We start from the raw sequence: 26041 nt of genomic DNA on the forward strand, positions 1-26041 counted from the left end.
GGCGATGGTCACGGGCAGCTGGGCTATGATGTCCTTGAAACGAATTTGGAATGTGCCTTGGCCCACGATGGGGACTCGGTTCCCCTGGTAGTCTCGTAGCAGGATGTCTGGTGCACGTAATTGGCTCTTTTTGAGGCTAGGGATAGCCTTTTTCATGGAGGCCCATGAAATGATCGTCAGGGACGATCCTGTGTCAACTTCCAGCTCGCAAGGAGAGCCCTCCAGGAGGACTGTGACTTTCAGCTTTTTTGGCCGCTTGGTGCGGACCTGACTTATTGTGGTGAGATAGGTTCACAATTCCTCTCTCTGGGTCAACTCTATCTCTGCATCGGTATCCTGGCAATACTCTCGTTGAGCGTCCTGGTAGAACGCTCTCTCAGCTCTTTGTGTGTAATCTCTCTGGGAATACGCCCTTTCAGCTCTATGGGAATTGTCTCTCTGGGTAAACTCTCGTGTGTTTCTCTCTGGGCGCCCTTTTTGATTTCGCCAAGTCCCTGGGTTGGACTTCTGTTGGCGGTACATTGGAGGCTGCCGTAAGGAGGCAGGGACTTCGCTCCAGCACACTCGTGCGATGTGCCCAAGTTTGTCGCAGTGCGAACAAACAACGTTCCTGAACCGACATGTAGACCGGGGGTGGTTCCCTCCGCAGCTTGCGCAGGGTGGCAAACGGAATCCGGATCTCCCCCCAGGCCTCATGTGACTGCTCCGCATCAGGTGACTTTCCTCGAACTCGGGATCCTCGTAGTCTGGATTGGTGTCCTCGTAGTGGACTCTGGCATGTCTGGGTGCTGGCTGGCTCGCGTTGAACCCGCGTTGTATGGTTTCCGATTATCTTTCCGCTGATTCGGACGCCCTTGCTTCGTTTAGCGCTATTTGTAGGGTTAAGTTTGGGTTTGCCAACAGCCTTTTTTGTAGCAAAATGTCCCTTAACCCACAAACAAGTCTTGCCAGGATATGCTCGTCCAGATCCCTGAACTCACAGTGAGTTGCTGCTTTACATAGGGCTGAAACATATTGGTTGATTGATTCTCCCGCCTTCTGGTTCCGCGTGTTGAATTCCTGGCGGCAAACGTGGCGGGAAGGTTTTGGCGCGTAATGAGTTTGCAGAGTCTGTTGTAGCGCCGCCCATGATACCGCTTGTATCGGAGTAGGCTCGGAGAGGTCCCTGGCCGTGTTGAAAACTTCTCGCCCACAGTAGCTGAGGAAAATGTTCTTTCGGGAATCGGTTATTCCCGTGTATTCGTTCGCTTCGAGAAAGCATTCGAAACGAATCATGTATGCCTCCCATTGGTCGTTCATCGGGTCGAACGGAGCGGGAGGAGTGTGCATTGCCATCTTCTCTGCGTTGAATTTGCCGCGCTGCGATGGTCTGAGATGGCTGCCGGAATTTCTGCCGAATTCCTGGGCTGGATCGAATCCTGGGATTCTGGAGGTAGCTTCTTCGTCCTATCTGTCTCTCAATCCCACCTTCGTCGCCAATGTTAGATTCGGGCAACGAGAGAACAGACTCCGGACACGTAGTGACTTAACAGCTCTTTATTAGTAGTAGTAGTGATCCAGCTTGCTCTGTGGTCTGAGGGTTCCCCTTTTATAGGGATCGGGTACGCCTCTCGACAAATCAGAGCGATACCTGTTTCCCGCCGTAGCGGCGGACCAAAGAGGAGACTTGCTGCGATATATGTTAATATCTAACACTTACTTTTTTTGTATTTTCCATATGTCAGTTACAATTATTAAGTAGGTTTGCCCCATTTTATGACCTTTCTTGTCATCGTTGTTCAGTGAATCCCTGCAGTTGTTGAGTTAGTCACATGGCTGTTAAGTGAATCTGGCTTCCCCATTGACTTTGCATATTCAGAAGGTCGCAAAAGCTGATCACATGACCTCAGGACACTGCAACCGTCATAAATAGGAGTCAGTTGCCCGGTGTCTGAATTTTGCTGCCTCCCCCCCCAGGCCTGTGAGACACCAACTGTTGCAAAGTCATGCAGCTGGCTATGCGCCTCAGGTGGGACTAGAACTCACAATCTCCTAGTTTCTAGCCTGGTGCCTTCACTGCTAGACTATACAATAGCAGAGTTGGAAGGGACCTTGGAGGTCTTCTAGTCCAACCCCCTGCCTAGGCAGGAAACCCTATACCAGCTATGGCGAATCTTTTTTGGCTTGCGTGCCATAAGGGGGGGGGAGCTCAGGGAGGTCGTGCATGGGCATGCCACACCCATAATGCAATGTGCAATCACCCAGTGCGCATGTGCGCGTGAGAGGCGCTCCCCCCCCCCCCAATTTTTTGCATTCTTTTTTCGCCTTCCCGAGGCTCCAGAGACTATATAGGAGCCTGGGGAGGGTGTAAACAGCCTCCCACCCCGAAGGCTCTCTTGAGGCTTCAGGGACCTTCAGGAGGCTTCCCTAAAGCCTCCAGAGGGCTTAAACCCACCCTATGAGCAAACCGGAAGTCCGTTCCCAAACTTCTGGTTTGCCCATAGGGCTGGTTTTTTGCACTCCGGAGGCTTCAGGGAAGCTCCTGAAGCCTCCGGAGGGGCGGGGGAAGCGGGGGAGGCTCTTTTCACCCTCCCCAGGCTCCTATAAAGCCTCTGGAACCTGGGGAGGGTGAAAAATGGCTTTAAAAAAAGCTGAACTCAGCTGGCCAGCGCGCATATGCGTGCTGGCCAGCTGACAGGGCAACACCTCACGTGTCCTGACAAATGGCTCCACGTGCCACCTGTGGCACGCGTGTCATAGGTTCGCCATCCCGGCCCTATACCGTTTCAGACAAATGGCTATCCAACATCTTCTTAAAGACTTCCAGTGTTGGGGCATTCACAACTTCTGGAGGCATTTTCTGTTCCACTGATTAATTGTTCTAACTGTCAGGAAGTTTCTCCTCAGTTCTAAGTTGCTTCTCTCCTTGATTAGTTTCCACCCATTGCTTCTTGTTCTACCCTCAGGTGCCTTGGAAAATAGTTTGACTCCCTCTTCTTTGTGGCAACCCCTGAGATATTGGAACACTGCTATCATGTCTCCCCTAGTCCTTCTTTCTCTTAAGCTAAACATGCCCACTTCCTGCAACCGTTCTTCATATGTTTTAGTCTCCAGTCCCCTAATCATCTTTGTTGCTCTTCTCTGTACTCTTTCTAGAGTCTCCACATCTTTTTTACATCGTGGCGACCAGAACTGAATGCAGTATTCCAAGTGTGGCCTTACCAAGGCCTTATAAAGTGGTATTAACACTTCACGTGATCTTGATTCTATCCCTCTGTTGATGCAGCCTAGAACTGTGTTGGCTTTTTTGGCAGCTGCTGCACACTGCTGGCTCATATTTAAATGGTTGTCCACTAGGACTCCAAGATCCCTCTCACAGTTACTACTATTGAGCAAGGTGCCACCTATACTAAACCAGCTCTCTCCACAGCATCATAGAAATATTAACAATGTGGCCACTTTTAAAGCAAGAAATGGTCCTGCTTTGATGAAATGATGTGTGCCAGAAATATATGTTGGTTTCAGATATGAGCATGGATGTCCGTGAAGGAAAAACAGTGACATGTAAATCCTTTTGCATTGTGCAAAAGACACATATTTTGCAGGGGTGCACTCCTCCCGGTGTTGCTTCCGGTTTGCTTCATGGACAGTTCACTGTAAATTGTTTTGTGCATGTGCGAAGAACATGAAAAACTACTAAAAAAAACATGCTGGTAACGGCAGCAGCGACCGGGGAGCTGGTTGTGGGGGGGCAGTCTGGGTTGCTGCCGGTTCTGAGACCAAGGCCAAATTGCCACTATCGGTACACCCGAACTGGGGTGAACCAGTAGAAACCCACCTCTGATATTATATTCTTGGCAAATGACACATTTATTTCTGTCATTTGCACAATGGGGTCATAAGACGCATGTCGGTTAGACAACCTCAAGATCACGTGAAGTGATAATACCACTTTATAATGCCTTGGTAAGGCCACACTTGGAATACTGCATTCAGTTCTGGTCGCCACGATGTAGAAAAGATGTGGAGACTCTAGAAAGAGTGCAGAGAAGAGCAACAAAGATGATTAGGGGGCTGGAGACTAAAACATATGAAGAACGGTTGCAGGAACTGGGTATGTTTAGCTTAAGAGAAAGAAGGACTAGGGGAGACATGATAGCAGTCTTCCAATATCTCAGGGGTTGCCACAAAGAAGAGGGAGTCAAACTATTTTCCAAGGCACCTGAGGGTAGAAGAAGAAGCAATGGGTAGAAACTAATCAAGGAGAAAAGCAACTTAGAACTGAGGAGAAATTTCCTGACAGTTAGAACAATTAATCAGTGGAACAGAAAATGCCTCCAGAAGTTGTGAATGCCCCAACACTGGAAGTCTTTAAGAAGATGTTGGATAGCTATTTGTCTGAAACGGTATAGGGTTTCCTGCCTAGGCAGGGGGTTGGACTAGAAGACCTCCTAGGTCCCTTCCAACTCTTCTATTGTATTGTATTATATTGTATTAACCTTGTGGCTTATTATAGATACTGGTCAATGTAAGATGGCTTCTGTCTTCTGAAAATTGCTAATGGGTTGGTGGACTAATTCTGTCAATGGTTTAAAAACCATGTACAGAAAACCTCTCCCTTCTGATGCGAAGGCGAGGACAAATATTGTGTTTGAGTTTGAAGTGTGCTGGCAAGTGTGACTACGGGTAGTCCTCGACTTATGACAGTTTATTTAATTACTGTTCAAAGTTACAATGGCACTGAAAAGAGGGACTTATGAACACTTTTCACAATTGCATATTTGCAGCATCCCTATGGGCCACCGGATCAAAATTCAGATGCTTGGTAACTAACTCATATTTATGGTGTTTTGCAGAATCCTGGGGTCATGTGATCCCCTCTTGCAAACTTCTGATGAGCAAAGCCATTGGGAAACCAGATTCACCTAACGCCTGTGTGAGTCATTTTAACAACTGCATTGATTCACTTAATAACCATGTCAAGAAAGGTTGTAAAATGGAGCAAAATTCACTTAACAAATCTCTCACTTATCCTCATAATTTATAGGCTGAGTTATGGTCATAAGTCAAGGACTACCTGTATAGAGTATTTGAAATAGCTTTTTGGGCAGCCAATTATGAAATCTCTTTAATGTATTTGTGATCATAACCTTAAAATCTTGGCTGTTATATTATTTTATTAAAATACTACTTCTTAATGCCATCCAGGATCCTATGGCCACCATAGTGCTGACATTTGGGTTAATTGCACTTGTTTTCATATATTTATTTTCAAATTTATATAGATGCCCATCTCACAAACAAGTGAATTCCCATGGGAGATTCCCATGAATGTCAAGAAATGCCAAAAAAACAACAAAAAACCTTTCCTGATTTTCACAGCATGTAGACCTAAACTGATGATGGCCTCTTCGCCTCTTTTCCTGGACGTGTTCAAGAGTCTTTTCGAATTGGCAGCTATAATAAATGTGAATAAATGAATGGATGGATGGGTAAACAAATGGATAGATAAATAAACCTCTGATGCTTTCATTTGGACTGCCAAATTCAATAGCCTAAATTGCCACTTGTCATTTTGATTCCTCGAAGCAAAGCAAGACTCATTGAACAAGCACAATTGTCCTTCAATTGATGAGTGTGCCTGAGCATATCTCCTACAGACCCGATGAGGAGACATCCTTAGATCCCTTTCCCTAGTGAGTGTGTTCCTGAGCATGGGCCGAGTTCTTAGTGCAAAGCAAATGGTCTCTCAACCTGAGAGGTCAGAAAAGCAACCTAATACAACATTTCACTCATAAAATTAAAGCAGGCAGGGTTATTAAGCCTAAAAAAAAACCGGTTTAGGACTCTATATCCGGGAATGTAAAAGGAAATTAAGTGTGTGTCGGGGGAGCAATAAAAGCAATTCCCCTCTTTCATTCCCCAAGAATCAGAACTTCCAACTGTCTTATTCGGTTGCAAGGTGCCTTTTGAAAGAGTTAAAACCACAAAGTGGCGTCGCCTAGAGTAGCCCGGAAGCGCGAGCGGCGTCGCCGGGGGCTCATTTCCCTTTCCTGTCCGTTCCTCTCGACTGGGAGGAAGTGGCAGCCGCCAAAGCCTGTCGGATTGTCTGAAGTCGAACGCTGGGCGGCGGAGGAGGGGGGGAGGGGCGACCCGTTTGCGGGTCTTCCGCTCGGCAGACGGTGAGTTTCGGCGAGGCGGCGAAACGGGAGGAGACTGGGTGGGACGGGCCTGCACTGCAGCGAAGGGGTTGCGGGGGGGGAGGTTTCCCAACAATTCAGTGCATTCCAATTCTATAGGATGCAGAGCCCATCCTTCCCAGCTGGAGGTGATGGGATTTGTAGTCCAGCTCTCCCCTCCCTCCCCAATCCTGACAGGGCGTCGGTTAAGGTGGGCGTATTGAAAGGAGTGAAGCTCGCCCCACCCCTAGTGTAACAGTAACAGAGTTGGAAGAGGCCTTGGAGGTAATCCAGTCCAGCCCCCTGCTCACGCAGGAGAGGTATACTAGGGATTCGAACCGCCGAACTACCGATCTTTCTGATAGACAGGCTCAGCGCCCCTTCTCCAAATGCCTTGCTGGGAGTGACAACCCCCTCCCCCCCACCCCGCCCCCAGTTTGTGCTACTGTTAAAGCAGTAGACCAGGTTAAGAAACCAATCTCGTGGAATTCAGGACTGCTGTTATTGTAACAGCTACATTAGGACAGAACGTCACTGAAGAATAGAATAGAACAGGGATAGGGAATAGAATGGCAATATAAATACGAATGGAATAGGAATAACAATAGCAATAGAATAGGAATAGAATAGCAATAGCAATAGCCAAGGTGGCACAGCGATTAGAGTGCACTATACTGCAGGCTACTTCAGCTGCAGCTCTGCAGTTTGACTCCCACCAGGCTTAAGGTTGACTCAGCCTCCCATCCTTCCGAGGTGGGTAAAATGAGGATTCAGATTGTTGGGGGTCAATATGCTGATTCTGTAAACTGCTTAGAGAGGGCTGTAAAAGCACTATGAAGCAGTATATAAGTATGTGCTCTTGCTAATAGAATAGGAATAGACTGGGAAAGATTGAGGGGTAAAAAGAAGAAGGGGACAACAGAGAATGAGGTGGCTGGATGGAGTCACCGAAGCAGAAGGCGTGAGCTTAAATGGACTCCAGAGGATGGTAGAGGACAGGCCTGGAGGAACGTCACCCATGGAGTCGCAATGTGTCAGACACGACTTCGCAATTAACAACAACAACAACAACAGGAATAGACTAGAAATAGCACAGCAATAGATTTAAAAACAATAGAATAGTATAGAAATAGAGTAGTGATAGCAATAGAATAGCAATAGAAGATCATAGCAATAGAATACAGGTAGTCTTCAACTTAGGGCCACTCAGAATTTATGTTGCTAAGTGAGAGATTTAAGGGCAATTTTGCCCTGTTTCATGACTTTTCTTGCCATGTTTGTTAAATGAACCACTGCAGTTGTTAAATCAGGAACACCATTATTAAGTGAAACTGGCTTCCCCACTGACTTTGCTTGACGGGTGGTTGCAAAAGGGGATCACATGACCTCAGGACCCTGCAACAGTCGTACATGCGAATCAGTTGTCAAGCATCCGTATGTCAATCACATGACCAAGGGCCTGCTGCAGGGATCATAAGTGTGAAAAATGGTCATGTCACTTTTTTCAGTGCCATTTATAACTAAGTGAACTATTGTAAGTCGAGGACTATCTGTAGTCCTCAGAATTGTTAGAATTCTATTCTAACAATAGAATAGAATTAGAATAGATCCTTTATTAGAAGAAATGATGAAGATGATGATAATGATCCTCCAGCTGTTGTGTATTTTTATTTTTATTTTTTGGACTTTATGATGGGAATCGAGTTGCAGATTGTTCGCTGCCCAGAGTCCCTTGCAGAGGTTGGAGACATGCAAATGGAATGCATGAATAAATAAATACATTTGTTTTTATAGGGATGCTCATCTCACATATGAAACTCGAGGTGCCTTATAATAAAATAGATAAAATGCAGAATATACCAATAAAAGACATTGCAGCCTGGCCTGCTGTACCTTCGTCTGTCTGTTGGCTAGCCAGTTTTAGCACGCTGTTATACGAGCAATGTAATAAAAGCAGAAGTGGTTGGGTGACAAGAAGAGAGGAAATAATATGTGAGGTACAAAGGAAATATGCCAGGTACAAAGTAAAGGCAAGATAACGTTACCTTTGCCTGCATAGACCAACATCAAGATTATGCAATGATGCTATTGCCTAAAGCCACTTAGCAGTCGAATAAGGAGAAATCACTATTTCCTTACAGTTGATTCTTCCACTTTGCAGAAATACTGCAGGAGTTCTGACTGTTGCTCTTTTTTCCATTTCTGTGAGTAGGCAGTGGGGTACCCCATGGTTCTGTCTTAGTCCCAGGACTCTTCAACAGCTTCATAAACGGTTTAGATGAAGCAATAGAAGGGTTATTTATCAAATTTGCAGATGATATCAAGCTGGGGAGGAAAGAGCCAACACAATTTAGATAGGCTCAAGCTCTAAAAAATAAATAAATCTTGATAGACTTGAACACGGGTGTCTATCCAACAAAATGCAATTTGGTGTTGAGAAAAGGAAGGTTTTATACGTAGGCAAGAAAAACCAAATGCACTGATATAGAATAGGAAGTACCTGGCTCAACAGCAGTAACTGAGAGGGATCTAGGAGTCGTTGTTGTGGTTAGTTGCGAAGTCATGTCCGACCCATCGTGACCCCATGGACGACATTCCTCCAGGCCTTCCTGTCCTCTACCACCCTCTGGAGACCATTTAAGCTCACACTTACTGCTTCGGTGACTCCATCCAGCCACCTCATTCTCTGTCGTCCCTTTCTTCTTTTGCCCTCAATCGTTCCCACCGTCAGGCTCTTCTCCAGTGAATCCCTCCTTCTCATTAGGTGGCCAAAATATTTGAGTTTCCTCTTCAGGATCTGGCCTTCTAAAGAGCAGTCAGGGTTGATCTCCTTTAGGACTGACCAATTGGATCGCCTTGCAGTCCAAGGGACTCGCAGGTATCTTCTCCAACATCATAGTTCAAAGGCCTACATTCTTTGGTGCTCAGACTTCCTTATGCTCCAACCTTCACATCCATACATTGCAACTGGGGAAACCATAGTCTTGACTATACGCACTTTTGTTGGGTGATGTCGCTGTTTTTTAGTATTGCCTAGTGGATAGCCACATAAAATATGAGCCAGCAGTGTGTTGCAGTTGCCAAAAAAAGCCGGAGGCTGCATCAACAGAGAGATAGTATCAAGATCATGTGAAGTGTTAGTACTGTATTACACTGCTTTGGTAAAGCCCCATTAGGAATACTTCATTCAATTTCGGTCACTATGACCCAAAAGAGGCTGAATCTCTAGAAAGAGAAGATGATTAGGGGACTGGAGGCTAAAACATAACAATGGTCGTCTTCCAATACAGGTAGGGCTCGATTTACGGCCACAAATGAGGTCAAATTTCTGTTACTAAGTGAGGCAGTTAAATGATTTTTCCCCCTCACATTTTACAACCTTTTTTGCCACGGTTATTAAGTGAATCCCTGCAATTGATGATAACAGTTTTTAAAAGAATCTGACTTCCCCGTTGACTTTGCTTATCGAAAGTTTGCACATGACTTTGGGACACTGCAATGGTCATAAGTATGAACCAGTTGCTGAGCCTCTGAATTTTGATCACATGATCACGAGGATGCTACAAAGTGTGGAAAATGGTCCTAAGTCACTTTTTTTCAGTGCGGTTTGTAACTTTGAACAGTCACTAAATGAACTATTGTAAGTCAAGGACTACCTGCATGTGAGAGATTATCACAAAGAAGAGGAAAACCAGGGGTGGGTTCCTGCCAGTTCTAACCTCTTCTATAGAAGAGGTTCCACAAATCTACAGAACCGGTTCCAGCTCCCTCCCCCCGCCCGTCTGCACATCATCAAGACGAAGAGCGAGAGGAGGAATTCTGGGAGTTGAAGTCCACAAGTCTTAAAGCTGTCAAGTTTGAACACCCCTGGGCTTTTTCCCCCTAAAGGGTTAGGGGTGCAAGGGTCTTGTAACTTGACAGCCTTAAGACTTGCACACTTCAATGCCAGAGTTCCTGAGCCAGCATGACTGGAGGAGGAATTCTGGGAGTTGAAGTCCACAAGTCTTAAAGCTGTCCACTTTGAACATCCCTGGGCTTTTTTCCCCTAAAGGGTTAGGGGTGCAAGGGTCTTGTAACTTGACAGCTTTAAGACTTGCGTGCTTCAAATGCCAGTTTCTGAGCCAACATTTTGGTTGCTAAGCAAGAGCGTTGTTAAGTGAGTTTCCCCACATTTTGCAAGTTGGCCACGCCCACCCAGTCACATGACTGCCAAGCCACTCCCACCTGGTCACATGGCCAGCAAGCCACTCCCACCCAGTCACATGGCCAGCAAGCCACTCCCACAAAGCAGGCCACACCTACAGAAGAGGTTCTAAAAAAATTTGAAACCCACCACTGAGGAAAACTCTATGTTCCAAAGCACCTGAGGGCAAGACAAATACTAATAGATGGAAACTTATCAGAGAGAGAACCAACCTAGAATTAAAGAGATATTTCCTGTCAATCAGAACAATTAATCAGTGGAACAGCTTACCTTTAGAACCTGTGGGTGCTCCATCATTGGAGGCTTTTAAGACAACCATTTTCCTGTAGTGATATATGGTGGTCTGCTAGAATTAGAAGGTTTGTACTAGAAGACTCCAAGGTCTCTTCCATATGTTCTCTTTTGGCACCGACCCCAATCATTCTTTCTTATGAGGTTAACCACCACCTGGCCCCCTCTGCTACCCCCCTTCCTGATACTATCTACTTCCTTTCACAATTTCCTTCTGTTCTTTTATGTCATCTTGGGGTACATACTGTTCTTGTCTCCTTTCCACAAGTTGTTTCTGCAGTTGATCTTCAGTTAGGACTCCCCAGGGTGAGAGAAATGCATTTCCTGGGTAATCAGTGAAGATTTTTCCTGACCTCAGGTAACCATTTGTAGGGTTTTGCTGATCAAGACAGGCCAATATAGTAGAATACAATAGAATAACAGAGTTAGAAGGGACCTTGAGGGTCTTCTAGTCCAACCCCCTGCTTAGGCAGGAAATCCTACCGTTTCAGACAAATGGTTATCCGGTCTCTTCTTAAAGACTTCCAGTGTTGGGGCATTCACAACTTCTGGAGGCAAGCTGTTCCACTGATTAATTGTTCTAACTGTCAGGAAGTTTCTCCTCAGTTCTAAGTTGCTTCTCTCCTTGATTAGTTTCCACCCATTGCTTCTTATCCTGCCCTCAGGTGCTTTGGAGATTAGCTTGACTCCCTCTTCTTTGTGGCAACCCCTGAGATACTGGAACACTGCTATCATGTCTCCCCTAGTCCTTCTTTTCATTAAAGTAAAGGTAAAGGTTCCCCTCGCACATATGTGCTAGTTGATCCTGACTCTAGAGGGCTGTGCTCATCTCCGTTTCAAAACCGAAGAGCCAGCGCTGTCCGAAGACGTCTCCGTGGTCATCTGGCCGGCATGACTAAATGCGAAGGCGCACGGAACGCTGTTACCTTCCCACCAAAGGTGGTCCCTATTTTTTCTACTTGCATTTTTACCGGCTTTCGAACCGTTAGGGACCGCCAAACTGCCGACTTTTCTGATCGACAAGCTCAGTGTCTTAGCCACTGAGCCACTGCGTTAAAGTAGACATACCCAATTCCAGCAACTGTTCTTTATATGTTTTGGCCTCCAGTCCCCCTAATCCTCTTTGTTGCTCTTCTCTGCACTCTTTCTACAATCTCAATGTCTTATTTCCGTCGTGGTGACCAAAACTGGATGCAGTATTCCAAGTGTGGCCTTACCCCAAGGTATTAACACTTCACGTGATCTTGATTCTATCCCTCTGTTAATTCTGTAGCCAACACGGGGTTGAAGAATACTATTTTAAACCAAACGTAAGTTTAAATCAATATTTTTAAATGTTTTAAAGACCTGACAGTCGTTTGTCTGGAACAGTATAGGGTCTCCTGCTAGAGCAGGGGGTTGGGTTGGACTAGAAGGCCTCCCAACTCCCTTCCAACTCTGTTATTCTGTTATACCTTCCCTAAGATTAGGAAGCGGTTGCATGGGGCAACCACACAGACATGCCAAAAGTTGCATCTGCTTTAACTGGTTCCTGCTAAACATTTCACCCCTCAAGAGTCCAGATGGCTGAAATAGAGTACTTATTCATATGATACATAAAGGACAACAATGAACATAATGTATAAGTGTGAGATGATTTGAATATTAGGTATAATTCTATGTAATGATCATTTTATATTGGAAAGATCGTTGTATATTAAATGGACTAGTGATGATGTAATGAATAACTGATACATATATGAATTGAAATACTTAACTTCTACTTGGATTAGCAATGGAAAATTATTTCTGGAGTTGTGGATGACTGGTGACATTATGGCCAATTGAAAGTAACGATGTACAATATGAATTAATGGGAATCTTTTTTTTTCCTTCATTTCTCTTTTTCTTTTTTAGAGAGAGGTGATATTATAATTCTATAAAGATTTATTGTTACTTAATAGAAAATTATGGATTCAAGAAAATAAGGGTTGTTAGAAATGAAAGAATATTAATGGTAATTTGAACACACAGTGCTCAATGACAGTAAAGTATTTATATGTTTAATGGATAACCAGTGATTTTATTCTCAACTTTAAAAACTGATGCACAAAAGCTTGTAACCAAACGACATGGTTGACGAAATTGTGGAAAGTTTTTTTCTTTTCTTTTTGTGTATGTGTGTGTTCTGTTTTGTATGTGTTGTTCTGCTTTGTTTTTTTTTTAATATGTATGTATGTATGTATGTATGTATGTATGTATGTATGTATGTATGTATGTTACAACCCCTGGTATGCCCATATATATATATGTGTGTGTGTGTGTGTTGTATTTGTGCTGATAAATAAATAAAGGGAGACTAGTATGGATCCATTTCAAGCTATTTAGCTCTCATCAGCTAGCCATACCCTTACTGGGATTCGAACCAGGGCTGTATTGCATATTAGGCCGATGTAATTGCCACTAAGCCATAGGCTCTCTTCCTTTATCAGCTAAGCCAGGGAAATAGGTATGTATTTGTGTTACAACCCTTGGTATGCCCAAATATGGGAGGGAGCTCACTACTCCCTCTTTCTGTCGTTCGGCTCATCACAGATAGAAACCCATATTTTTATTTTTAATGTTGCCTTTTTATATTTGTGTTGTATTTGTGCTGATAAATAAATAAAGGGAGACTAGTATGGATCCATTTCAAGCTATTTAGCTCTCATCAGCTAGCCATACCCTTACTGGGATTCGAACCAGGGCTGTATATTGCATATTAGGCCGATGTATATATATATATATATAAAAGTCCAGATGGCTAAACAACCCTCATATCTATCTCTTTCCAGAATGGTGGGATGGAAGCAGCTGAATTACATCCTGAATTAGTAATAACAGCCTTTTCTCCAACATTTTATGTCTCTTAGGTTTTTAGGGAGCCAGAAATCTCCGCTACTTCTCATGATGATCATGAGCTCCTGCCTGGGAACGATGCTTTCTGTTTTGACCCAGCCATCGATGCCCTGGCTGCTTCTGTCATAAGGCAAGGGGCAAGGCCGAAAGGCAGCCCTTGAGTTCGGGGTCCGATTGCTTTTCCCGCTTTGAGAGGGCGGAGGGGGTGGGTGAGCCTGAGCTGCTCTCCCTCCTCTCCCTTCCAGAAGGAACCCATAGGCAAAATCTTCTCCGTGCCCTGCAGTTCTCACTGCACTCCCCGCTGGCCGCCGGGCAGGGCCAGCCATCCTCCCTGCCAGGGCCCCAGGGCCTCACCTCGCTCATCCCGAGGTGAGACGCGGGCCTCCCTTGCGGGGGACAAAATGGCATCGGGGAGAGGAGAAACCACTGCCCTTCACCTCCAGCTGCAGGGGGCTGCCAGGCCGAGCCCACAGCCGGCCATGAAGAGGGAGGACACGGCCGCGGAAGAGATGGGGCGGAGCGGAGTCTCGCGCTTCCTTCAGATCGGCTCCACCCGGGAGTTCTTATCCGGAGAGGCTTCGCGCCATGTCAAACAGGAGCCGGATGAACTATTCCCGCCCCATCACTGGCCTCCCCCCAGGCGGGAGTTTTCTCCATCGGGGTGGAGAAACCCAGCTCTACCCAAACCCCTGACATGGGACAATAGCTCTTTCCAGGCCCCATACGAGGCTCTGCCCAACCCGAGCCACTGCCCCTCGGGAGGATGGGGAGTCGAGACTTTGGCCAGCCTGAGCAGGAGGATTGAAGCGGTCTATAGCAGCCAGGAGCACCGAGAGCAGAGAAGCTACGGGGACCTCAAGGAAGAGCCTCCGAACGAAAGGACGGCCGGTGGGGAGATCCGGCGCCAGCGTTTCCGGCGGCATCGCTACCAAGTGGCCAAGGGCCCCCGCGAAGCGTGCCGGCAGCTGCAGGAGCTTTGCCACGAGTGGCTCCAGCCCGAGAGACGCAGCAAGGAACAGATCCTGGAGTTGCTGATCCTGGAGCAATTCCTGACCATCCTCCCCCAGGAGATGCAGAGTTGGGTCCGGGAACGGGGCCCGGAGACCTGCAGCCAAGCGGTGGCCTTTTCGGAAGAGTTCTTGGTGCAGCACAGAGAGACCCAAAGGAAAGAGCCACAGGTAACCAACATGGGCCTATTGTCTACCTGCTCATAAACCATCATTGTTCCTTGGGTAGATTAACAGATTAACAGAGTTGGAAGGGACCTTATAGGTCAACTAGTCCAACCCCCACCCGCTCAAGCAGGAGGCCCTGGACCATTTTTGACACATGGCAGTCCAATCTCTTCTTGAAAGCTTCCAGTGATGAAGCTCCCACAACTTCTGAAGACAAAACTGTTCCATTGGTTGGTCAGAAAATTTCTCCTTATTTCCAGGTTGAATCTCTCCTTGATCAGTTTCCATCCATTATTCCTTGTGTGGCCTTCAGGTGCTTTTGAAAATAGCTTGACCCCCCTCCTCTCTGTGGCAGCCACTCAAATATTGGAAGACTGCTATCATGTCTCCCCTGGTCCTTCTCTTCACTAGATCATACGTGACCAGTTCCTGCAACCGTTCTTCATATGTTTTAGTCATCTAGTCCCACTAATCATCCTGGTTGCTCTTCTCTGCACTTTTTCTAGAGTCTCCACATCTTTTTTATAGTGTAGTGAGCAACACTGGATGCAGTACTCTAGGTGTGGTCTTACTAAGGCTTTATAGAGTGGCATTTGTAAGAATCACCGGAGGGCCTCCCATGGAACAGGCCACATAATGAGACAAGTTTTCTCGGGATGAGAGCGCGTAAGTCTAAACCTACACGTCTCTTTTATTGGTTCCAAAAGTGGGTGGTTACAGAATGCAAACAAAGGAATAGCAAAAGGAAGATTATGATTTCATACATAGCAACACTTTACACGTGATTATAAAAAGTAGTTACAAGCCAGAAATATCGCACCTAAAGATAAAAGCCTATTCTAAAACCTCCCCTTCATTACGGGCAGGAAAGGAATGTCAAAATATTAACTGCAATAGACTCCCTCTCTGCCCAAGGACAGCCAGAGAGAAATGTGTTTCTTTGAAGTCTGTATGTGTATCTTTTGTATATTGAGACCGAAGTATGTCTCCACAAGGCACCAGGCTAATTGAAGATTGCAACAGGCATTAGTACCTCACTTGATCTTGAATGCATCCCTCTGTCAATGCAATTTAGGATTGCATTGGCTTTTTTGGCTGCCGCTGCACACTGCTGGCTCATATTTAATTGGGTTGTCCACTAAGACTCCAAGATCCTTCTCACAGTTACTGCTCTTGTGCCTGATTTCACCCAGTTTATATGTGTACTTTTGGTTTTCCTTACCTAAGTGAAGTACTTTACTATTCTCTACGTTGAATTTCATTTTGTTAGATAGGGCCCAGTGTTCCAAGTCTGTCAAGATCCATCTGGATCTTGAGCCTATCTTCTAGGGTGTTAGCTATTCCTGCCAGCTTAGTATCATCTGCAAATTTGGTAAATTCCCCTTCTATTCCCTCATCTAAGTCGTTTATGGAGATATTGAAGAGTACTGGGCCTAAGACAGAACCTTGTGGTACCCCATTGCTTACTTCTCTTCATGCAGACTTTGACCCATTAAGGACTACTCGTTGAGTATGGTATCTTTCCCACTTTTTTTCTAGCTTACGAACAGAGACAACACCCCCCCCCCCCAATCTTTTGGGCACCAGGGACCGCTTCCGTGGAGAGAGGCCCTGTTTTAATATGCTGCCTAAATCCCGTGGATGGGGTTTTGCTTGCTTGTGGGGCCCGGTTTCTAGCATGCCGTGGCCCGGTGCCAATCCGCAAACCGGACAGCTAGGGACCCCTGATGTAAAATATGGAAACCACAACAAGCAATGAAACTGTGAACAGAGGAGGCCAGGAGTAAAACAGATATACACTATATGGCCAAAAGTATTCGCTCACCTGCCTTTACTCGCACATGAACTTACTGTAAGTGACATCCCATTCCTAATCCATAGGATTCAATATGACGTCGGTCCACCCTTGGCAGCTATAGCAGCTTCAACTCTTCTGGGAAGGCTGTCCATAAGGTTCAGGAGTGTGCTTATGGGAATTTTTGACCGTTCTTCCAGAAGCGCATTTGTGAGGTCACACACTGATGTTGGACGGGTTTACGTGGCCTACAACTTCGTGGCTGAGTTGCTGTCGTTCCCAAACACTTCCACGTTCTTATAATACAGCTGACAGTTGACTGTGGAGTGAGGAAATGTCACGACTGGATTTGTTGCACAGGTGGCATCCTATTACAATCCCACGCTGGAATTCACTGAGCTCCTGAGAGCCACCCATTCTTTCACCAATGATTGTAAAAACAGTCTAGGTACTTGATTTTACACACCTGTGGCCATGGAAGTGATTGGAACACCTGATTCTGATTATTTGGATGGGTGAGCGAATACTTTTGGCAATATAGTGTAGTTATTAACCATTAGCGAATTGTCCTTGACTTATGACCAGTGGCTCGGCAACCATTGAAAGGTACGACAGGTACCACAAAAGGTACAGCCTGATTGTAAAAGTTCCGATGGCCATGCCCCCTCCTCCCCTCCCCCATGACTGCCTTTTGGGTCCTTGGCAACCAGCCTTCCCTTATGGGCTATTTGCAGCGTCCACAATTTGTGATGGCGTTTGCTTCTGTTTTTCAGCCAAAATGCCCCCCTAGCGATCAATGGGTTTGCATAACGATCGTGGTGTTCAGTTAATGACCACTTAAAACGACCACCACAACAAGCAGCCGTAAATGGCAGGCACCATTACGGTTGCAAGTTCGAGGACTTGCCTGCACCTTCAAAGCAGGATCAAGCGAACTTGTGGAAGTGAAGACGATTGAAGAGAGTGGGTGTCTATTTTATTTCGTCATTAACAAGCATCTAGGAGCGTAGCAGCGATTAAAAGGCCCGGAGACTAAAACAGAGGGAGAACGGTGGCAGGGTTTGGATTTGACTAGTCCAGAGAAAAGAAGAATTAGGGGGTGACATGATAACAGTGTTTCAGTAGTTGAGGGGCTGCCACAACAAAGAGAGGAGGGGGATCAACCTATTCCACAAAGCATCTGAAAGCAGAACAAGAAGCAACGGATGGAAACTTAGTGGAGGAGACAAGCAACCTGGAATGAAGGAGAAACGTCCTGACAGTGAAGAAAATAAGCTAGTGGAACATCTTGCATCCAGAAGTTGTGGGGGGCTTCATCACTGGAGGTTTTAAGAGACTGGACGGCTGCTTGTCTTAAATGGTATATTATAGGGTCTCCTAGTCTGAGCAAGGGGGTTGGACTAGAAGACCTCCAAGGTCCCTCCCGGCTCTATTCTGATTCTGTTTACCAAAGCATCAGAAAGCAAGACAAGAAGCAACGGGGGGGGGGGAACTAATCATGATGAGAAGCATTCTAGAACCAAGGAGAAACTGCCTACCAGTGAGGACAATCAACCAGTAGAACAGCTTTGCCTTCAGAAGTTTGTGGGTGCTTCATCACTGGAGGTGTTTTAAGAAGAGACTGGGTAGACACTTGTCTGACTTGGTATAGGGCAGTGATGGCGAACCTATGGCACGTGTGCCACAGGTGGCATGCGGAGCCATTTGTCAGGGCACGCAAGGCACTGCCCTGTCAGCTGGCCAGCGTGCATGCGCGCGCTGGCCAGCTGAGTTCACCCTTTTTTAAAGCCATTTTTCGCCCTCCCCAGGCTCCAGAGGCTTTATAGGAGCCTGAGGAGGGCGAAAAGAGCCTCTCCGCCCCCCTGGAGGCCTTCCAAAGGCTTCATGAGCTTCCCTGAAGCCTCCGGAGCACAAAAAAACGGCCCTACAGGCAAAACGAAAGTTCGGGAACGGACTTCCTGTTCGCTCAGAGGGTCGTTTTGAGTGCTCCGAAGGCTCCAGGGAAACCTCCTGAAGGTCCCTGAGGCCTTCGGAGCACTTAAAACGACCCTCCGAGCTCGGAGGGTCGTTTTGACTGCTTCAGAGGCTTCAGGGAATCCTCTTGAAGGTCCCTGAAGCCTCCGGAGGGCTTCCGGAGGGTCGGGGGAGGCTCTTTTCGCCCTCCCCAGGCTCCTATAAAGCCTCTGGAGCCTGGGGAGGGCGAAAAAAGAATGCAAAAATGGCGGGGGGTCACGCCTGTAGTGTGCGCATGCACACTGGAGGGGTCGCACATTGCATTATGGGTGCGGCACGCCTGCAAACAACCCCCCTGCGCTTCCCCCACTTATGGCACGCGCACCAAAAAAGGTTCGCCATCGCTGGTATAGGGTCTCCTGCTTGAGCAGGGGCTGGACTAGAAGACCTCCAAGATTCCTTCTAGCTCTATTCTGATTGATTGATACAAAATCCAGGTCCCTCAGGGCAGATTTCCCCAAGATAGAAACAAGCCGGAATTAACCTCCCTGTTGTCATTTTCAGGTGATGTGGTCCTTCGAGGACTTGATGTTGAACCCTACCAGGCCACCACCTGTCCAGTATTCTGTCATGTCTCAGGTCCATTACCCCACAGTGGCACTGCCCATGCAGTACCCGCCCTTGGCACCACAGTCCCAGTACCCTGCCATCGGACAACCGGCCCCCCATCCCATTGTGGCGGAGCGAATGCCAACGGATGCTCGGCAGAGGATGCTCGGCAGGAAGTCCGCGGCAGACGATGGCGCCACCCTCCGCCCTTACGGTAAGCTGATCTTCCAGGGGAGCCAGAGCTCCCTCTACTGGTGGGACTCCACCTTCCATAACTTCCCTCAGCTGATGTGTGCCGGCTGAGAGTCATGGGGTTGGAGCTCCATCTTTCCAAAGAACAGCAGGAATGTCTAAAACAGGAAAATTAATCTTTTGGGGTCTTTGAGTGGATCTAGTTCTCAATCAGTCTTTAAAAATTAGCTTTTTAAGAAGTGGTTTTCTAACTTGGCTGCAAAGGGAAAGAAACCACTGCAGGTAGTCTTCGACTTAACAAGAGTTCCGTTTGATGACTGTTAAAATTATAACAGCACTGAAAAAAAAAATGATTTTGAACTGCACAAGCCAACATTGCAATTTTTAAAATGCTTTTTTAGGGTGTGGGACGCGATGGCTCAGTGACTAAGATGCTGAGCTTGTTGATCAGAAAGGTGGGCAGCTTGGCGGTTCGAATCCCTAGCGCCATGTAGCGGAGTGAGCTCCCGTGACTTGTCCCAGCTTCTGGCAACCTAGCAATTCGAAAGCATGTAAAAATGCAAGTAGAAAAATAGGGACCGCCTTTGGTGGGGAAGGTAACAGCGTTCCCTGCTCCTCCGGCATTTAGTCATGCCGGCCACATGACCACGGAGACGTCTTTGGACAGTGCTGGCTCTTCGGCTTTGAAACGGAGATGAGCACCGCCCCCTAGAGTCGGGAACGACTAGCACATACCCTATATTGCCAAAAGTATTTGCTCACCTGCCTTTACTCGCATATGAGCTTACTGTAAGTGACATCCCATTCCTAATCCATAGGGTTCAATAGGACATCGGTCCACCCTTGGCAGCTATAGCAGCTTCAACTCTTCTGGGAAGGCTGTCCACAAGGTTTAGGAGTGTGTTGATGGGAGTTTTTAACCATTCTTCCAGAAGCGCATTTGTGAGTCACACACTTGATGTTGGATGAGTTTACGTGGCCTACCACTTCGTGGCTCAGTTGCTGTCGTTCCCAAACACTTCCACGTTCTTATAATACAGCTGACAGTCGACTCTGGAATATTTAGCAGCGAGGAAATTTCACGACTGGATTTGTTGCACAGGTGGCCTCCTATCACAGTCCCACGCAGGAATTCACTGAGCTCCTGAGAGCGACCCATTCTTTCACCAATGTTTGTACAAACAGTCTAGGTACTTGATTTTACACACCTGTGGCCATGGAAGTGATTGGAATGCTTGATTCTGATTATTTGGATGGGTGAGCGAATACTTTTGGCAATATAGTGTATGTCCAAAGGGAACCTTTACCTTTACTTTTAAGAGAGGAACAATTTCCACGGCTGTAAATCTCAGGTCTCCAGCAAAAATCTAATTGTTTCCCTCCCCACTCCCCTTCTGCATCTTCCATCCATCCATCCCCTCCCTCCCTCCCTCCCCCACCCCAAACCCAACCCTTCAACCTCAGGCCCCATCCAGGAGTTCCGGAGGCCCCTCACTAACGCCGAGCGAATGAGGAACCGGAGGATGAGGAACCGGAAACAGCGCTTGGAGACCAGCATGCAACTGGTGGAGTCGGCTTCCCGGGCCCCCTCCCTGTTGTTGGACGCCATGCGAGGCCTGCACTGTCACGACCTGAAGGCCTTTGACAGGGCCAGGCAGGAGGAAAGGCAGCACCGCAAGCAGGAACGGCGGCAGGATCGAGCCACGGCGCAGCTGATGGTCGACGCCATCAAACGCTCCCACAGTGACCTGGGGGAGTTCCTGGGAAGGCAGACCTCTGCCATGGCTGCCATCGCGGAGGTCTTTACGGGCCAGAAGTCACCTGCCCAGAGCACCCACGCCAACTACAGCTCTTACTCAGCGTCCGGCCACACGCCCTGGGGCCCTCCAGAGCCTGGAGCGCCAGTGCCGTCCGGCCACGTCCCTGGCATGCCTTCCGAGCCGGTAACCGGTCCAGTCATTCCCTGCCCGGTGCCTCCAGTGGCCCTGCCTGGTGGCAGCAGTGACCCCGTCCTGGAGCCATCTCCCACCGATGGACCAAGCGAGGCTGTTGTGCCTGACTCCCCAAAGCCTTCCACCTCTGATGCCACTTCCCGGGGTCTTGAGGCCAGGCCCAGCAGGGGCACCAAAAGGAAGACGTGGGACTGAGGACCCATAACTTAAAAAAAAACACCTTGCATAGTTTTGTTTAGGCCAATTTCATTTCCAATGGGCCACCCTGGCAAATCCCACTAGGTCTCCCTGCTCCCCTAGTGTGTTAGGAGGACAGCGCATCTTATCTATACATAAGGAAGCACAAGGCAAAGCTTCAGGCCCCTAGGAAGGATTGCTGCGGGCTTCCGAGTCCGCGTTGCTGTAGATTATAAAAGAGAGAAAGCGGCAGAAGTTGATCTGTCGGAGGTGGATTCGGAGTGCAAGTTTGGGGAACGTTGCGTCTCCCCATCTGCAAAATAGGAATAACCCACGCTTACGTAGTCACTTAAAAACAGAAACTCTAAAGGTCATTTTACCTGTCTGGTAATTAAAAGATGGAGGTGGAAATTGTAAGCTCTTCAAATGACCATAAGGGGCGCTATTCGTCTTCCCGTTTCTCAAGTTACAATTTATTTATTGTATTTATTGTATATATGTATACACACACACACACACACACACACACACACACACACCAGAGGTGGTATTCTACTAGTTCGGACCTGTTCTGAACCGGTAGCCGAAATTGCAGGTGGTTCCGCCCACCTGCAAGGCTCTATGGCAGGGGTGTCCAAACTTGAGAACTTTAAGACTTGTGGACTTCAACTCCCAGAATTCCCCAGCCAGCTGCTGCAAGGCTCTATGGCAGGGGTGTCAGCATGGCTGGCTGGGGAATTCTGGGAGTTGAAGTCCACAAGTCTTAAAGTTCCCAAGTTTGGACACCCCTGCTCTATGGCATCCCATTTAGGCCATTTTTTTCCGCCAAAAGTGAACCCGCACACTCAAGTGTGCAAATCAGTCAGTGACGGTGAGCGTATGCCACCCCTGACACACACACATATACTGTCTAAGAATAGTGAAGAACTAAGTTGGTTTCAAGAATCAAAACACAGGCTTGAAAAGTTAAAATAGTGATAGAGGGTATGTATGTGTGTGTGTGTGTGTGTGTGTGTGGAGGGGGGGGAATGTAGTGTTTACTGAGCTGCTGCTTCGAGTAAGATTCCTTTTATACCCATTTTGCAGATGGGAGGGACGGGGTGAGGCTGAGGATATGAGGTGTGCCAAATTGTTTTCACACCTGGAACTTAGAAAGGTCCCCTCCCAACCTCAAAAGTGTTGGTTCTGACTTCATGGGCAGATCCTTGTAACCTCTGGAATAATCTCCCACATTTCTGGGAGATCATAAAATCAGGCTGGATTTCCGAAAACGTTTTAACCTTCTTCTCCCAAGTCTCAGTTGCATTGGACTGTTTGTTTTTTTTCAAATTCTACTACTATTTTTTTTTTAATGTTCACCGTTGTTTGGTTCCCTGCCTTGTTTTTACCGTGCTTTTGCTGAGAAATTAGGATTTTTCCTCCATTTCAAAAAATAAAATAAAATAATCCAGTAAACTGAACATTAACCATAGCACTACCGTGTTTCCCCCAAAATAAGACAGGGTTAGGGTTAGACAGGGTCTTATTTTCTTTTGACCCCTAAAATAAGCGCTTGGTCTTATTTTCAGGGAGGTCTTATTTTTTAGGTGAAGGAGGTGGCGAGCGTGGTCACCTCATGGTGCTGTGTTGCAATATTTTCGGGGAGGACTTATTTTCAGGGAAACAGGGTAGCAATAGCATTGACACTTATATACCACTTTATAGTGCTTTTACAGCCCTTTCTAAGCAATTTACAGCTATCCAACATCTTAAAGACTTCCCGTGTTGGGGCATTCACAACTTCTGGAGGCAAGCTGTTCCACTGATTAATTGTTCTAACTGTCAGGAAATTTCTCCTCAGTTCTAAGTTGCTTCTCTCCTTGATTAGTTTCCACCCATTGCTTTTTCTACCCGCAGGTGCCTTGGAGAATAGTTTGACTTCCTCTTCTTTGTGGCAACCCTGAGATATTGGAACACTGCTATCATGTCTCCCCTTGTCCTTCTTTTCATTAAACTCGACACGTCCAGTTCCTGCAACCGTTCTTCATATGTTTTAGCCTCCAGTCCCCTAATCATCTTTTGTTGCTCTTCTCTGCAGTCTTTCTAGAGTCTCCACATCTTTTCTACATCGTGGCGACCAAAACTGAATGCAGTTGTCAAGCCGGCCTCCCTCAGCAACCAAGAAAGAAACCACTTAGCTCCATTTTGCAGAATTAAGAGTACTTTTACTGGTTATGAAAAGATAGCAGCTAAGCAAAGCAAAGTCTGAGGCAAAAGCACGTGAAATCATACATATCAATATTTGTCCAACCCCCTCCCCCCGGTAACCCCCATCCCACTGTCCAATCTACAAATCCCTCAGGTGTCATGTAGGTTTCATCTTCAAGGAGCATCATCAGGTTGGTATGCAGGACGGTTGGCCTTGACCAACACCAAACACCAGTCTTCAGCATGAGCAGTAGATGGTGAGAACAAAACTCCCTTTTAACAATCTCTCCTGTACTAAATCTCCCCTCCCAAATACCAGCCCCCCCTCCCCGGAACCGGAAACAAATAGCAAAGCAGAGGCTGACATCCGGCCCTCCTTCAGGAAGAGAAGTCACCCTGCAAGAAAATAAAACAATAGAAAAGACAACATAAAATATGTACATTTCAAATATTACCAAGGCTTATCTTGTGTGCCCGGTGAGCAGCCTCCAACGCCTTGCGGGTCATGGGCCAAAATTGGCGAAGTTGATCATTCCACTCGGAGAGGGACAACATTTGTGGTTTCTCTTGAGGTAGCTCAGGAATCGGTACAAGTCCTGCCCAAACACAACTCTAAAAGGAGTCAAGCCGGTACTGCTGTGCACAGAGTTGTTGTACGCCACCTCAGCATGAGATAACAGTTCGTCCCAGTTATCCTGATAATTGATGAAACACTGGAGGTACTGTTCCAAAACAGAATTAGTCCGTTCATAAGCCCCATTAGTCTGAGAATGGTGGGCGGAACTTAGCCCTGGGAGGAGTCAATTAACTTCAAAAACTCCTTCCAAAAGAGGGAAGTGAATTGGACCCCCCCTATCTGAAATTATGTGTTCAGGCACTCCATGTAACTGGTACACATGTGAAATAAATAACTTAGCTAACGACTTAGCTGATGGGATTTTGGAACAGGGCACAAAATGAACTTGTTTGGAAAACAGGTCGGTGATTACCCAAATCACGGTATTTCCTAGACTCTCTAGCAATTCGACAATGAAGTCCATCGATATCTCCTTCCATGGGGCCTCAGGGTGGGCCACACTTTGGAGAAGGCCCTGGGGTTTCCCCGATGGTCGTTTTGCAGCTGCACAAACGGGACAACTGGCTATGTAGGACTCAATGTCTTTCTTCAATGAAGGCCACCAAAATTGCCTCTTAATCAGATGTAAAGTCTTTACAAATCCAAAATGGCCTGCCATTCTCGAATCGTGGGCCCGTTGAAGAACAATAGTTTTCAGGTTAGCAGGAACATAACAATTTAGCCCCTACCCAAGCCAGTCCATCTTTCATGGTACATTCGTTTGAATGTTCCTTGAGCCAGTCATCGGACTCGAGGCCTTCCTTGAGTTTGTCCATGAGGTCCGTAGTGACCTCTAAATTCGCTGTGCCTTGGCTTCTAGTAATCACTGGGGCAGCCAGACATTTTGCTGGGATGACTGGGTGAACCACGTTGTTGTACTGGGGAAGCCTAGACAAGGCATCAGCCATGAAGTTCTTCCCCCCTGGAATGTACTTGAGGGTAAAGTTGAAACCGTTGAAATGCTGTGCCCAACGCACCTGTTTAGGAGATAGCTTACGCGGGGTCTTCAATGCTTCCAAATTTTTATGATCAGTCCAAACTTCAAAAGGGTGTTTCGCCCCTTCTAGGAAATTTCGCCAGGTCATCAAAGCCCATCTGACCGCAAAAGCTTCCTTTTCCCATATAGCCCATTTTCTCTCCGTCTCTATTAGTTTATGTGAGGTGTAAGCGCATGGCTGCAATTTTCCATCAGCGTTCGTTTGAAGTAATACTGCCCCCACTGCCACATCACTGGCATCAGCTTGAACTATAAATGGTGCCTCCTTATCTGGGTGTTTCAAAACAGGTTCAGCTGCAAAGACTCGCTTTAATTTTTCGAAAGCGGCTTGACACTCCATAGTCCAATTCAAAGGCTTACCCGGTCTGGGCTTGGCCTCCCCTTTTGACTTCAGGAGATTTGTAATGGGCAGAGCCATGCTGGCGGATGAGGGAATAAATTGACGATAAAAATTCGCAAATCCCCAAAAACTTTGTCATTGTTTGCGAGCGCGAGGAGGTGCCCACTCAATTACAGCCTCGACTTCCGCTGTGTCTATCTCGATGCCATTGTGGGAGATGCGGTAGCCAAGGTAATCGATCTTTTGATGAAATTCACATTTAGACAATTTGGCATTGATCGATTCTATGTTTATGTAGCCTAGAACTGTGTTGGCTTTTTTGGCAGCTGCTGCACACTGTTGGCTCATATTTTTTATTTTCTCTGCAAAGAGAGGGAACTGCAGCCTCTGCACCAGGTGTAGGTTGCTGCCAGTATTACTGCCGGTTGAGTGCATGTGCGCTTTGCACGTGCCTGATGCCCGCTCTGCAAACATGCTTAGTTGCCTGTAAATAGATCTGCGCATACGGAAGCGTGCTG

At 46.9% G+C, this 26041-nt stretch overlaps 1 protein-coding gene across 1 annotated transcript; it reads left to right on the forward strand.

Moving 5' to 3' along the window:
- Positions 1 to 6041: 6041 nt before the first annotated feature.
- LOC309385204 (uncharacterized protein) lies at positions 6042 to 22040 on the forward strand. Its single transcript, XM_081939412.1, has 4 exons — positions 6042 to 6161; positions 13545 to 14708; positions 19018 to 19276; positions 20719 to 22040. The coding sequence occupies exons 2-4, from the start codon at positions 13932 to 13934 to the stop codon at positions 21399 to 21401; spliced, it is 1719 nt and encodes a 572-aa protein (XP_081795538.1). The 5' UTR covers positions 6042 to 6161; positions 13545 to 13931; the 3' UTR covers positions 21402 to 22040.
- The last annotated feature ends 4001 nt before the right edge of the window (positions 22041 to 26041 follow it).

This window comes from Natrix helvetica (genome assembly GCF_964273705.1).
Source record: "Natrix helvetica genome assembly, chromosome: 1".
Lineage (NCBI taxonomy): Eukaryota > Metazoa > Chordata > Lepidosauria > Squamata > Natricidae > Natrix > Natrix helvetica.